Source organism: Lepus europaeus, chromosome 11, assembly GCF_033115175.1.
Source record: "Lepus europaeus isolate LE1 chromosome 11, mLepTim1.pri, whole genome shotgun sequence".
Classification (NCBI taxonomy): domain Eukaryota; kingdom Metazoa; phylum Chordata; class Mammalia; order Lagomorpha; family Leporidae; genus Lepus; species Lepus europaeus.
In genome coordinates, this window is record NC_084837.1 from 111,365,494 (window position 1) to 111,378,904 (window position 13,411).

At 43.5% G+C, this 13,411-nt stretch overlaps 1 protein-coding gene across 1 annotated transcript in view; it reads right to left on the reverse strand.

Moving 5' to 3' along the window:
• Window positions 1-13,411, reverse strand: part of ETFA (electron transfer flavoprotein subunit alpha) — an 83,105-nt gene that overhangs the window by 33,090 nt on the left and 36,604 nt on the right. Inside the window, exon 9 of the mRNA XM_062206395.1 lies at window positions 5,554-5,636. Within this exon, the coding sequence (XP_062062379.1) occupies window positions 5,554-5,636 (83 nt within the window). The remainder of the gene's footprint in view (window positions 1-5,553; window positions 5,637-13,411) is intronic.

The window sequence follows — 13,411 nt, forward strand, 5'->3', positions numbered from 1 at the left end:
CTACGAGCCACCAGAAAGAAGAGTGGTGCAGGGAGATCCGAGAGAAGCTCCCGGCTCCAGCCTGGCCCAGTGCCGGCCATTGCGACCACCTGGGAGTGAACCAGAGGATGAAATCTCTCTCTGTCTCTCCCTCTCTCTGTAACTCTGACTTTCAAATAAATAACTAAATATTTAAAAAAGAATGAATGAATGAACGAACAGTGGTGGCACTTTCCACAGCCATTACAAAACGACAACAAAACACAGGCTCCTCTAATAGAAAGCTGAAAGGAAAGTAAATGGAAAACAAGAGAAGCCAAACCTTACAGGGCTCAGGAGGCTTCAAAGGCATGGAAAACAGACCCAGGCCACGTAAGGGTAAATGAAAGGCCTGTGCTGGGCTGCAGAAAAACAAAGACATGCTGCATGCTTGCTACACAAGGGAGATGTGGTTTATAGCAGGCAATGCAAACAGTGCAGGGGTGGATTTTGGACATCCATGAGCACCATTCTTGCCAACAGTGGGATAAGGCTGCCAAAAACCTGATGCAATATTCAGCAGCATTAATTCAGATATCATTTAGGAAGATAATAACCGAGCTCGGCACCAGGCAGCACATGAGAAGTAATGCATTCAGCGCTGGGCCTCAGGAGCCCTGCTAGGGGCCTTTGGGAATAGCTTATATCAGACTTACCCTCCTGCCCAGAGCAACTGCAAAACCTGGTTAAAATTCAGACAGCAACTGTTTAAGTGCTTTAGAGATAAACCTAGACAGGCAGCAGCTGAGGAGCCCTAGTCCTTCGGGCTAGGAAGGTGTGGTGCGGCGAGCCCTGCACACAGCTCCCCTTTTCGCTTGGGCGTTTGCAGATCCCCCACAGGGACAAACACCTATCAGAAAGCAACCACTTTTGATAGAAACCTGTAGCCTTGCTGGCTGAGGAAACACACAAAAGACAAGTGTTTGGCTGCCACATCAGCTGGAAGGTGAGCAGAGAGTTCCAGAGAGCAGAGAACCACACAGGGAGAGCCACGGACTCCACATGTGAATGCCCCACAACTCTGGCGGACCCCTGCAACAGGCCTGGATGAGCCATCCAGCTAGGACTCAACTGAAGAGAGGAGACAGAGTTCAGCTAAATTAAAAACTGATACTCCTGACAGGAAAACAACAGAATCAGCAATATCTCACACACATTATTCAATATCTCTACAACAGAACTCACAAGTACTAGACGACCAGTGATTTCTCAAAACAGAGTCCAGATACTCCTGAGGTTCCCCGGGTCTCCAGGGTTTGCAAGGTCAAAACCATTTTCATAGCAACACTAAGCTGTTATTTTCCTTCTTTGCTCTAAGCCACTCAGGAGCGTGTGAGTTTGCAGAGGGAGCGTGTGAGTTTGAGGAAGTCATCACACTGACTGCTAGAACAACACATACATTTGTATTTCTACGTTTCCAATAACCTCATTGTTGTCCAATACATCACAAATCCCAAAGATTCCTTTCTGCCTGCAAGAAAACACAAGTACAGTCTGTTGTCTTACATGGTAATAACATTTTAAAAGTTTCTGAAAACTTTTTATGCATTTTGAAATTTCCCTAAAGCTATTAATTTAGATTCTGTTTTTACACTAAAATAGAGAGGACTCCCATTCTCAACCTAGAGTTACAACATCAAAGTATAAATATGTTGAAAAAGATAGAACTTTTAACACAGTTCTCTAGCTTACAGAAAAATCTAATCTGAACAAATATTGTGTAAAATTATAAATAAGAAATGAAAATATGATGAAAGTGAGCTTTCTCTTGCTTATAAATGTTAACGACTAACCTAGCTTATGGAAGGGCTTTGGAAGCAACCATTCAGAATTCAAAGAAAAATTAATTTTATTTTACTTTAAACAAAAATATGAGTTTAAAGGTCAAAGGCTGTTTATTTTAGCTGTTCAAACTGTAAAAGAAAAAGTCACTGGAGCATCTCAAGTTATTATATTTCATTAGTTGCAGAAGATTAACAAAGGTCAATTTAATAAAGATGATTGCTGAGAGATTAATAAAGGTGACATGCTAAATGCCTACTAGAAGAAAACTATGGCACTGCCACATTCCAACAGTATAGTAACTGCCTGAGTTAAAGACTTAGTTAGCAACCTGAATGCTAACTTACTCTATCATCTGTAAAACTGTAACTCTGCCCAACACACAAGTCTGGGCTGCTGGGTCTGCTGCTTTAAACTGTTCAGTACCAGCACCAAATACTCTCTCGAGTTCTTTTATGAGAATGTTTGGCAGCAAGCACAGTGGAGCTAAAATAATCAAAGCGTTAGGACTTTTTTGAATCCCGCATGTTTATCCTGGAAAACCCCTAATTGACACTTGCACTGATGACGTGCAAATAACAGTGAGGAAAACTGCTGCCACCTTCGCACAAATCCAGGCAAAGGCACCAGACTGTACCAGTCATTATTACACGAGTGCATTTTAAGAAGTTCATGGCAAATGCACTTAAATGGTTAAGTTTATTTTGGTGCAAAAAATTTTTTTGCAAAACAAAAACCTGAAATCCATGCATACTTTTTTAGAACATGTTTTTCATAAACTTTATGAAGCTATGGAGACGTATCTAGTGCCACTTCACTTATGACTGTCTTTGGTGAAGCAGTAAGAATTCCTCATCTCATTAAATCCTGACCTCTGAGTAGACACATCTCTAATGTTCAGTGTGACAAACTGTCAAGGGTGCAGCAAGCACTTCGAGTGCACACCAAAGCACAATGACTACTCAGAAAAGCGCTTATGTGACGGACTGAGCTACAAACTAAACCAGCCACTTTTATTTCTCCCAAGAAGTGCCATTTTTACTTCAAAAACAAACATTTGTGGCTTTGGCAGACATTTTTGTTGAAAATAAAGTTAGCTTGTCAATTCTAAGAAAACAACGGCACATATTTGCTGTTAAGGACAAAATCTGAGTTTCTGAGCAAGAATGGAAATTCTAGAACATTTGTCTTCCTAACTATCAACTTCAAAGACTCTTCTAATGAGATGTGTCAGTATATTAATGACGACTTTTTTTTAAGATTTTATTTATTATTTGACAGGCAGAGTTACAGACAGTGAGACAGAGAGACAGACAGAAAGGTCTTCCTTCTGTTGTTGGTTCACTCCCCAAATGGCTGCAATGGCCGGAGCTGTGCCGATTCAAAGCCAGGAGCCAGGTGCTTCTTCCTGGTCTCCCATGTGGGTGCAGGGGCCCAAGCACTTGGGCCGTCTTCTACTGCTTTCCCAGGCCAAAGCAGAGAGCTGGATGGGAAGTGGAGCAGCTGGGACTAGAAGTGATGCCCATATGGGATGCCAGTGCCGCAGGCAGAGGATTAACCTACTGCGCCATGGTGTAGATTTATTTATGGCTGGCGCCACAGCTCAATAGGCTAATCCTCCGCCTTGCAGCGCCGGCACACCGGGTTCTAGTCCCGCTTGGGGCGCCGGATTCTGTCCCGGTTGCCCCTCTTCCAGGCCAGCTCTCTGCTATGGCCCAGGAAGGCAGTGGAGGATGGCCCAAGTCCTTGGGCCCTGCACCCCATGGGAGACCAGAAGCACCTGGCTCCTGCCTTCGGATCAGCACGATATGCCGGCCGCAGCAGCCATTGGAGGGTGAACCAACGGCAAAGGAAGACCTTTCTCTCTGTCTCTCTCTCTCACTGTCCACTCTGTCCAAAAAAAAAAAAAAACACCTGAAAGTCTGCTCATTTAAAAAAAAAAAAGTAGGGAAGTCCTAGGATGGGAAAAAACATATTCACAGCATATATCTGACAAATAATTTTTATGCGGGCTATATAAAGACAATACAGAAATAATGTCCCAATTTTAAAATAGGCATATGACTTGAACAGATGCTTCAAAAGACTATTAAAATGTTTGAGGGGCTGGCAATGTGGCACAATGGGTTAAGCTGCCTGCAATGCCAGCGTCCCATGTGAAGGCTGGTTCAAACCCTAGCTGCTCCACTTCTGATCCAGCTCCCTGACAATGTGCTTGGAAAAGCAGCAGAAGATGGTCCAAGTACTTAGGCCCCTGCAACTCACATGGGACACCCGGATGGAGTTGCAGGCTCCTGACTTCAGCCTGGCCCAGACCCAGCTACTGCAGCTATCTGGGGAATGTACCAGCAGATGGAAGATCTCTCTCTCTCTCCTTTTCTCTCTGCCTTTCAAATAAATAAATAAATCTTTTTTAAAAAACTTTTTTGATTTATTTGAAGTTTCGAGTGAAAATCTCATGGAACAGGGCACTAAGGAATCATTTTTTTTAACAAATATGAATTAATATCTTGTTTCGACATAAAAAACACATTTTGTTTTGAAATGCAATTGGAAAAAAAAGATTTTCCTCATCCCATACGTTTAAACTGGCTGAGAACTATATTCACCTAAGAAATGTGAGCAGTTACTAGTGATCCAACTTTGAAACTGAAATTTTCTTTCTTTTACAATTCTGCATAGGTTTAACTGAAGAATGTTTTAGTATCACTTATCTAATATGGATCAGAATTTTCTGAAATTCATACAGCTAGACAAAATACAGCAATAAAGCAGGAGTTCAGGAAGATTTAAGACAAAAATTGTCATTCACACTCCCAACGTCATTAACATAGGCTCATTGTTCTACAGATGGATTTTATACTCTAAAGTAGGCGTAGGAAACTTTCTTTCTGCCAAAGGCCATCTGGATATTTAATTTTTTAAAAGATTTATTTATTTATTTGAAAGGCAGAGTTAAAGAGAGGTGTAGGCAGAGAGAAAGACAGAGATATCTTCCATTCACTGCGTCACTCCCTAAATGGCTGCAATGGCCAGAGCTGGGCTGATCAGGAGCCAGGAGCTTCCTATGAGTCTCCTACACGGGTGCAGAGGCCCAAGCACTTGGACCATCTTCTACTGCTCTCCAGGCCATCAGCAGGGAGTGGATCAGAAGTGGAGCAGCTGGGACTCAAACCATTGCGCACATGGGATGCTGGCACTGAAGGCAGCAGCTTTTCCCACTGCACCACAGTGCCAGCCCTCCCATCTGGTTCCTTATAACATCATTTGTGGACCATACAACGTTATCAACTTAAAAATCAGCCTGCTATAGAGTCACTGAATTTTGAGTCCTGCCTGCAGTTGCCTTGGCAGGGCCAGACCAAATGATTTCATGGGCTTGACACGGCCTGCGGGCTGGACATTCCCCACTCCTGCCCTAAAGGTTTTGTGGCAGATAAATGTTACCAATGTGAATTTCTAAGTTCAACTTAATAAAATGCTATTTTATGAGTTTTGCATTTGAGGCTGTGACATGACTTCATGTGATGAAGTGTTCCACTGCTTTAAATAAGTGAGCCTGCAGTGACGAGCAGCTCGGCATTTCACTGAGTCCCAGACATCCTCAGCCCCGTGAGAAGCACACACTCACCGTGGAGGGGACTAAGCGCTTGGGAACACTGAAGAAGACATAAATCACGGAGATTACTGTTCAACAAATACAGACGGTGCTTATCCCCAGTTTTCCACGGCACATTTTACTGTGGTACTTACTGGTGCTACTATTTTTCCTGTCTGTCCAACTTGCATGTCATTGGGAACATAGCCAGCATCAACGGCAGCGCGGGAAGCACCAACTAAGAGGGAAAAACAGTTGTCATTTTTCTCAAGCTCTGCGATCCAGCCCGTTGGGACATTCACTGAGGACTGTAAACAACGCCGCTGACACAGGACAGCTGGAGATTTATAACGAACTTTACAGTTTGTTTCTTTTTTTTAAATTCCCCACCACTAATTGAGAAATCTAAGTACTGGTGCATTTCATACACAAATCTTCACAACATGCTATTTTACCCAGGAATTTCAGGTTTAAAATGTGGCTTAACACCTCTGCCTCCTTTACCAAAAAGGCACTCATGAGCTTCCACGACAATCTGTTTAGGATGTTATTATGTGATGCTCTTCATACAGTAACCCACAACGTCTGAAGAAACATACTATAACTTCATTACTTCATGGGACTGGTTACATAGGACACAACATAAAGGTTTAGCCAATATTTGCTGTCAAATAAATAAATAAAAGTTTTATTTTCTATTTGCCTTCCACAAGAACCCTAAACTTGGAGTTAAAGCAGTGCCTTCCCCAGCAGCAGCCAGCAATGAGCTTCTGGCCTCTTCACCACCAGCCAGAGAGGGCAAGAAGCGGCCACAGATAGGACGACTCGCTCCGGGTGACTGAGTGCACCCTGCCCTTTCTTCACGTCGGTCCCAGGAAGCCCCAGTCATGGCGGCGCTGTGCTGTAGTAGGTTAAACATTCACCTGCAGTGCTGGCGTCCCAGATGGGAGCCAGTTCTAGTCCCAGGTGCCCCACGTCCGATCTGGCTCCCTACTGATGGCCTGGGAGGGCAGTGGAAGATGGCCCAAGTGCTTAGGCACCTGCACCCATGTGAGGGGCCTAGAGGAGGCTCCTGGCTTCAGATGGGTCCAGCTCTAGCCATTGCGGCCATCTGGGGAGTGAACCAGCAGACCGAAGCCCTCTCTGTCTCTCCCCATGTCCAAAATTCAGCTTCTCAAGTAAATAGATAAACCTTAAATTAAAAAAAAAAAAAAAAAAAAAAAAAAAGCCCCCCTCCAACACTCACAGCCCAGAGTGTGCTCAAGTTTGGTGAATGACCCACGTCAACTTCAGACTACTGTGTTCTGCTCTTGTTGGCTAAAGAAGTACATAGGTGTCAATTATACCCAGGTGATTGATGGTGCTGTTGCGTTCAAGTATGACCTTATTGGTTCTGCATGTTCTGTCCATTTCACATACAAGCGCTGGTGTCTTCAACTGAAACAGATTTATCTATTTCTCGCAATGCTGTCAGTTTCTGCCTCATGCATTTTGATGCTCTGCTGTTAGGAGCACACACAGTGAGAACTGCTGTGTCTTCTGGAGAAATGATAAGGAGCTGCATGAGGCCCTTCTTTATCCCAGATAACGTTCTTGCTGATGAGCTGGCTGTGTCTGAAGCTACCGTGGCTCCTACTGCTTCCAGTCTGTACTAGCCTTGAACACCTCTCTAATATTTAAGGTGGGATTGTTGTAGACAAGATACAGTTGGATCTTGTGTTTTCATCCACTCTGACAATCTCTGCTTTTTAACTGGTGCATTTTGAGGCTGGTGCAGTGGCCTAACGGGTAAAGCTGCCACCTGCAGTGCTAGCATTCCATATAGGCGCCGGTTCAAGTCCCAGCTGCCCCACTTCTGATCCAGCTCTCTGCTATGGCCTGGGAAAGCAGTGGAAGATGGCCCAAGTCCTTGGGTCCCTGCACTCACATGGGAGACCCAGAAGCTCCTGGCTCCTGGCTTCAGAACAGCGCAGCTCCGGCCGTTGCAGCCATCTGGGGAATGAACCAGCGGATGAAAGACCTCTCTCTGTCTCTCTTTTTCTCTCTCTCTCTCTCTTTCTGCCTCTCCTTCTCCTCTGTGTAACTCTGAATTTCAAATAAATAAATAAATTTTTAAAAATATTTGTCACATTTGTTATTGCTTTCCATCTTTCTGCTTTTCTGGTTTTAATTGAGCATTTTATGATTACATGTTTTCCTTTTTTAAAAAATATTTTATTTATTTGAAAGAGCCACAGAGAGAGGTAGAGACAGAGAGAGAGAGAGGTCTTGGCTTTCTGTGCCTGAGATGCTCTCATGGGCTTTTTAGCCAGATCTGAATGCCTTAAAGGTTGATTCTGAGGCCAGAGTGCTGTCTAGGGCATTTGTCATTCTATGAGTCTGCTGTGTGGCCTGCTTCCCATGTTGGATCATTCTATCTATTGTTATTAGCAGACACTTAGTCTTATTTATGTGATCCCTTTGACACTTATTCCTATCTTTATGATCAGTTATGCACTTTTAAAATGATCACTTTAACTAGTACGATGGCATTCATACCTGCCAACTTAATGGGATCTAGAGTCCCATGGCAAGTTTTTAGCTTTACCCTTAGGGGTAAGTCCGTGGGAACATGTGCCAAACTGTACATCTCCTCCCTCTCTTATTTTTTACAGGGATCAATTTCAATTGGACTTAAATATCTAAGAATAATTCTGTATTAACTAAAGAGTTCAACCAACGGTATTAAGTAGAAAAAGAAAATACTAAAAAGAATAAAATAGTAAGCTGCTCCTCGACACCCAGGACAAGGGCTGCTCAAGTCATTGCTTCTCACGGTGTCAGTTTCTCTTCTACAGGTTTCCTTTTAGCTGCTCAGTTAGTTGTCACAGATCAGGGAGAACATACACTATTTGTCCCTTTAAGACTGGCTTATTTCACTCATATGATGTTTTCCATATTCCTCCATTTTGTTGCAAATGACTGGATTTCATTTTTATCGCTGTGTAGTATTCCATGAAGTACATATCCCGTTATTTCTTTATCCAGTCTTCAGGTGGTCATATGGTAGGGTTATATACAGATTTCTGAGTTATCTCCAAACTGTCTGCCATAGTGGCGTTACCAGTTTACATTCCCACTAACAGTGCATTAGCATACCTTTTTTCACACATCCTCAACAGCATTTGTTGTTTGTTGATTTCTGTATGAAAGCCATTCTAACCGGGTGAGGTGAAACCTCAATGTGGTTTTGATTTGCATTTCCCTGATGGCTAGTGATGCTGAACATTTTTTCATATGTCTGTTGGACGTTTGGATTTCTTCTTTTGAAAAATGTTTGTTTAAGTCCTTGGTCCATCTCTCTCTCTTTTTTTTTGACAGGCAATTAGTGAGAGAGAGAGAGAGAGAGAGAGAGAGAGAGAGGGGTCTTCCTTCCATTGGTTCACTGCCTATATGGCTGCCATGGCCAGCATGCTACGCCAATCCAAAGCCAGAAGCCAGGTGCTTCCTCCTGGTCTCCCATGCAGGTGCAAGGCCCAAGCACTTGGGCCATCCTCTACTACCTTTCCGGGCCACAGCAGAAAGCTGGACTGGAAGAGGAGCAACCGGGACAGAATCCCCCAACCAGGACTAGAACCTGGGGTGCCGGTGCTGCAGGCGGAGGATTAGCCAATTGAGCCGTGGCGCCGGCCAGTCCATCTCTTAAGTAGGTTGTTTTTTTTTGTTGTGGAGTTTCTTAATCTCTTTGTAGATTCTGGCTATTAATCCTTTATCAGTCGCATAGTCTGCCAATAATTTCTTCCATTCTGTCAGTTGCCTCTTCACTTTCCTGACTGTTTCTTTTGCCATACAGAAACTTCTCAATTTGATGTAATCCCAGTTGTTAATTATGGATTTGGCTACCTGTGCCTCTGGGATCTTTTCCAAAAAGTCTTTGCCTGTGCCAGTATCTTGCAAGGTTTCTCCAATGTTCTCTAATAATTTCATGGTATTACATCATATATTTAGATCTTTAATCCACATTGCATAGATTTTTCTGTAAGGTGTAAGGTAGGGGTCTTGCTTCATACTTCTGAATGTGGAAATCCAGTTTCCCCAGCATTACTTTTTTTTTTTTAATATTTATTTATTTATTTCTTTTTTTTTTTTTTTTTTTTTATTTTTTTGACAGGCAGAGTGGACAGTGAGAGAGAGACAGAGAGAAAGGTCTTCCTTTTTGCCGTTGGTTTACCCTCCAATGGCCGCCGCGGTAGGCGCGCTGCGGCCGGCGCACCGCGCTGTTCCGATGGCAGGAGCCAGGTGCTTCTCCTGGTCTCCCATGGGGTGCAGGGCCCAAGCACTTGGGCCATCCTCCACTGCACTCCCGGGCCACAGCAGAGAGCTGGCCTGGAAGAGGGGCAACCGGGACAGGATCGGTGCCCCGACCGGGACTAGAACCCGGTGTGCCGGCACCGCAAGGCGGAGGATTAGCCTGTTGAGCCACGGCGCCGGCCTATTTATTTATTTCAAATTCACCTTTACACAGAGAGAAGAGGCAGATAGAGAGGTCTTCCATCCACTGGATCACTCTCCAATTGGCTGCACTCTCCAATGGCTTTGTAAAAAGAATTTGGGAGGATTCCCTCTCTTTCAATTGTTTTGAATAACTTGAGAAGAATTTAAGTCAGTTCTTTAAATGTCTGACAGAATTCAGCAGTGAAGCCATCCAGTCCTGGGCTTTTCTTTGTTGGGAGGGCATTTATTACTGATTCAATTTCTGTCTCAGTTATGGGTCTGTTTAGGTTTTCTATGCCTTAATGGCTCAATTTAGGTAGGCTGTGTGTGTCCAGAAATCTATCCATTTCTTCTAGGTTTCCCAGTTTGTTGGCATACAGCTCTTTGTAGTAATTTCTGATGATTCTTTATATTTCTGTGGTGTCTGTTGTTACATTTCCTTTTTCATCTCTAATTTTATTGATTTGCATCTTCTTTCTCCTTTTTTTGATTACTTGGGCCAAAGGTGTGTCAATTTTGTTTATTTTTTCAAAAACCCAGCTCTTCGTTTTGCTGATCATTTTTATTGCTTTTTTGGATTCAAGCTTGTTGATTTCTTCTCTAATTTTAATTATTTCTTTTCTCCTATTAATTTGGGTTTGGTTTGCTGTTGTTTTTCTAGATCCATGAGATGCATTGATAGCTCATTTATTTGTTGCCTTTCCAATTTCTTGATGCTGACACCTACTGCTATAAGCTTTCCTCTTAACACTGCTTTTGCTGTGTCCTGTAAGTTCTGATATGCTGTGTTGTCATCTTCATTTGTTTCCAGAAAGTTTTTTGATTTCTCTTTTGATTTCTTTGATGACCCAGTGTTCATTCAGGAGCATGGTTGTTCAGTCTCCATGTGTTTGCATAGGCTCCAGAGATTCCTGAGTTGCTGATTTCCAGCTGTATTCCATTCTGGTCTGAGAAAATGCATGGTAAGATTTTGATTTTTTTGAATTTGCTGAGACTTGCTGTATGGCCTAGTATGTGGTCAATCCTAGTTCCATGCACTGCTAAGAAGAATGTGTATTCTGCAACTGTAGGATGAAAAGTTCTGTAGATCTCTGTTAGGTCCATTTGGTCTACAGCATTGATTAAATCTGCTGTTTCCTTGTGCATTTTCTGTCTGGTTGATCCGTCCATTGCTGAAAGTGGAGTATTAAAGTTCCCCTACTACTACTGTATTGGAGTCTAATTCTCCCTCTAAATCCCTTAACATTTCTTTCAAATGGCCAGGTGCCCTACAATTAGGTGCATATACGTTTATAATAGTTCTATCTTCCTGTTGAATTGATCCCTTAACCATTATATAGTGCCCTTCTTTGTCTCTTTTAACAATTTTTTTTGTTTCTGTTGGCATGGAATATCTTTTTCCATACTTTCATTTTCAGTCTGCATGCATCTTTGCTGGTGAGATGTGTTTTTTGTAGGCAGCAAATAGATGGGTTTTGTTTTTTCATCCATTCAGCCAGTCTGTGTCTTTTAACTGGAGAGTTGAGGCCACTTACATTCCAGGTGACTTCATACTGATGATCGTGTTTCTGTGTGCAACACATCCTTAAGCACCTTTTGCAAGACTGGACGTCACTCTCACTTTTACAGAGTAATTTCTCAGGGTGAAGAGTTCGAGGTTGGTGGATTTCTTCTAACACTTCAGACATTTTCTCCACTCCCTGGTGCCTTCATGGTTTCTGAAGACAAGTCAAATATCATTATCACACGTGCTCTCCTATACAGGTGAGGCGTTTTCTTCCTCTGGCTTCTTTCAAGAATTTTCTCTTCACCTTTGATTTTCTGTACTTTGAAAATCATATGCATAGGTGTGCTTTTTCTGGCACTTTTCCTATTTGGCGTTCTCTGAGCTTCTTGGGTCTGGTATTTGGGATCTAACATTAATCTGGAGAGATGCTCACTCATGACAGCTTCAAATGTTGTTTCTGTTCCTTTCTTTCTCCTCCTCCCGCTCTCCTCATTACACATACGTTGTGCTTTTTGTAGCTGTACTCCAGTTACATATTTCCCGTGCTTTTCTCCTTGCTTTCCAGTCATGGAGGCTTCTACTGAGATACCCTTGAGCTCAGAGTCTTTCCTCAGCTGTATGTGGTCTACAAATAAATCACGAAAGGCATTCTCCATTCTTCTGTCACCATGTTTTTTATCTCTAGCATTTTTTTTTTCAGTCTTAGGATTTCTCTCTCTGCTTAGATTGCCCATCTGTTCTTGCACACTATCTACTTTGTTCATTAGAGCCTCAGTGTATTAATTAAATTTCCAACCACTGCTGGTTCTGAGGCTTGATAAGCTTTCTGCCTTGTAGAAGACGTCTTGTAAATTTTCCTGATAGCCAGACATGCCACACTGGATAAAAGGAAGCGCTGTAGCTGAGCTGTGGTGACGTGGCGGTGAGGTGTGGAAGACTGGACGTGTCCTGTGCCCTCTGGTTTGGTGTTTGTCTTTCACTGAGGTTGGATTCAGAAGCCTTCCTGTGCTCCTCAGTTCCTCGCTCCCCCATGGGTGGACAGGACAGCCAGAATGGGCTGGAGATGGGCATTCCCTTCTCACACGCAGAAGGATACAGGGGCTGGGATTGGACTGACCCTTCTCTCACATCAGGCAGCTCTGATAAAACTCAGCAGGTAAGGCTCTGGTTACATACAGACACACCCCAAATTAAGATGGTTCAACTTACAATTTTTCAATTTTATGATGTGCAAAAGCTATATGCATTCAGTAGAAATCATACTCCAAGTTCTGAATGTTGGTCTCTTCTCAGGCTGTTGATACGTCATGGTACATTCTCTTGTAACACTGGGCAGCGGCAGCAGCCACAGGTCTCAGTTAACTATGCAATCATGAGGACCAAGAAAGCATGCTCTCTACAGGGTATTGTGTTGCTAACCTATGATGATCAGTAGATTAGGTATATTAAACCCATTTTTAATTTTTATTTGAGAGACAGAGACAGAGTTCTCACCCGCTGGTTCACTCCCTAAATGCTCACAATGACCTGGGTTGTACCAGACCAAAGAAGGAGCTGGGAATACAATCCAGGTCTCCCATGTGGGTGGCAAGAACCCAATCACTAGTCATCACTGTTGCCCCCAGAGTCTACATTAGCAGGAAGCTGGAGTCAGGAACCAGAGTCAGGACTCAAACCCAGGAACTCGGATATGTAATGTGGGCATCTTTTTTTTTTTCCAGGAGCCAGGTGCTTATCCTGATCTCCCATGGGGTGCAGGGCCCAAGGACTTGGGCCATCTTCCACTGCACTCCCTGGCCACAGCAGAGAGCTGGCCTGGAAGAGGGGCAACCGGGACAGGATCGGTGCCCCGACCGGGACTAGAACCCGGTGTGCCGGCGCCGCAAGGCGGAGGATTAGCCTAGTGAGCTGCGGCGCCGGCCAATGTGGGCATCTTAATCAGTGTCTCACCAGGGGTGGGGAACCTTTTTTCTGCCAAGGGCCATTTGGATACTTATAACACCCTTCATGGGCCATTCAAAATTACTAGCTTA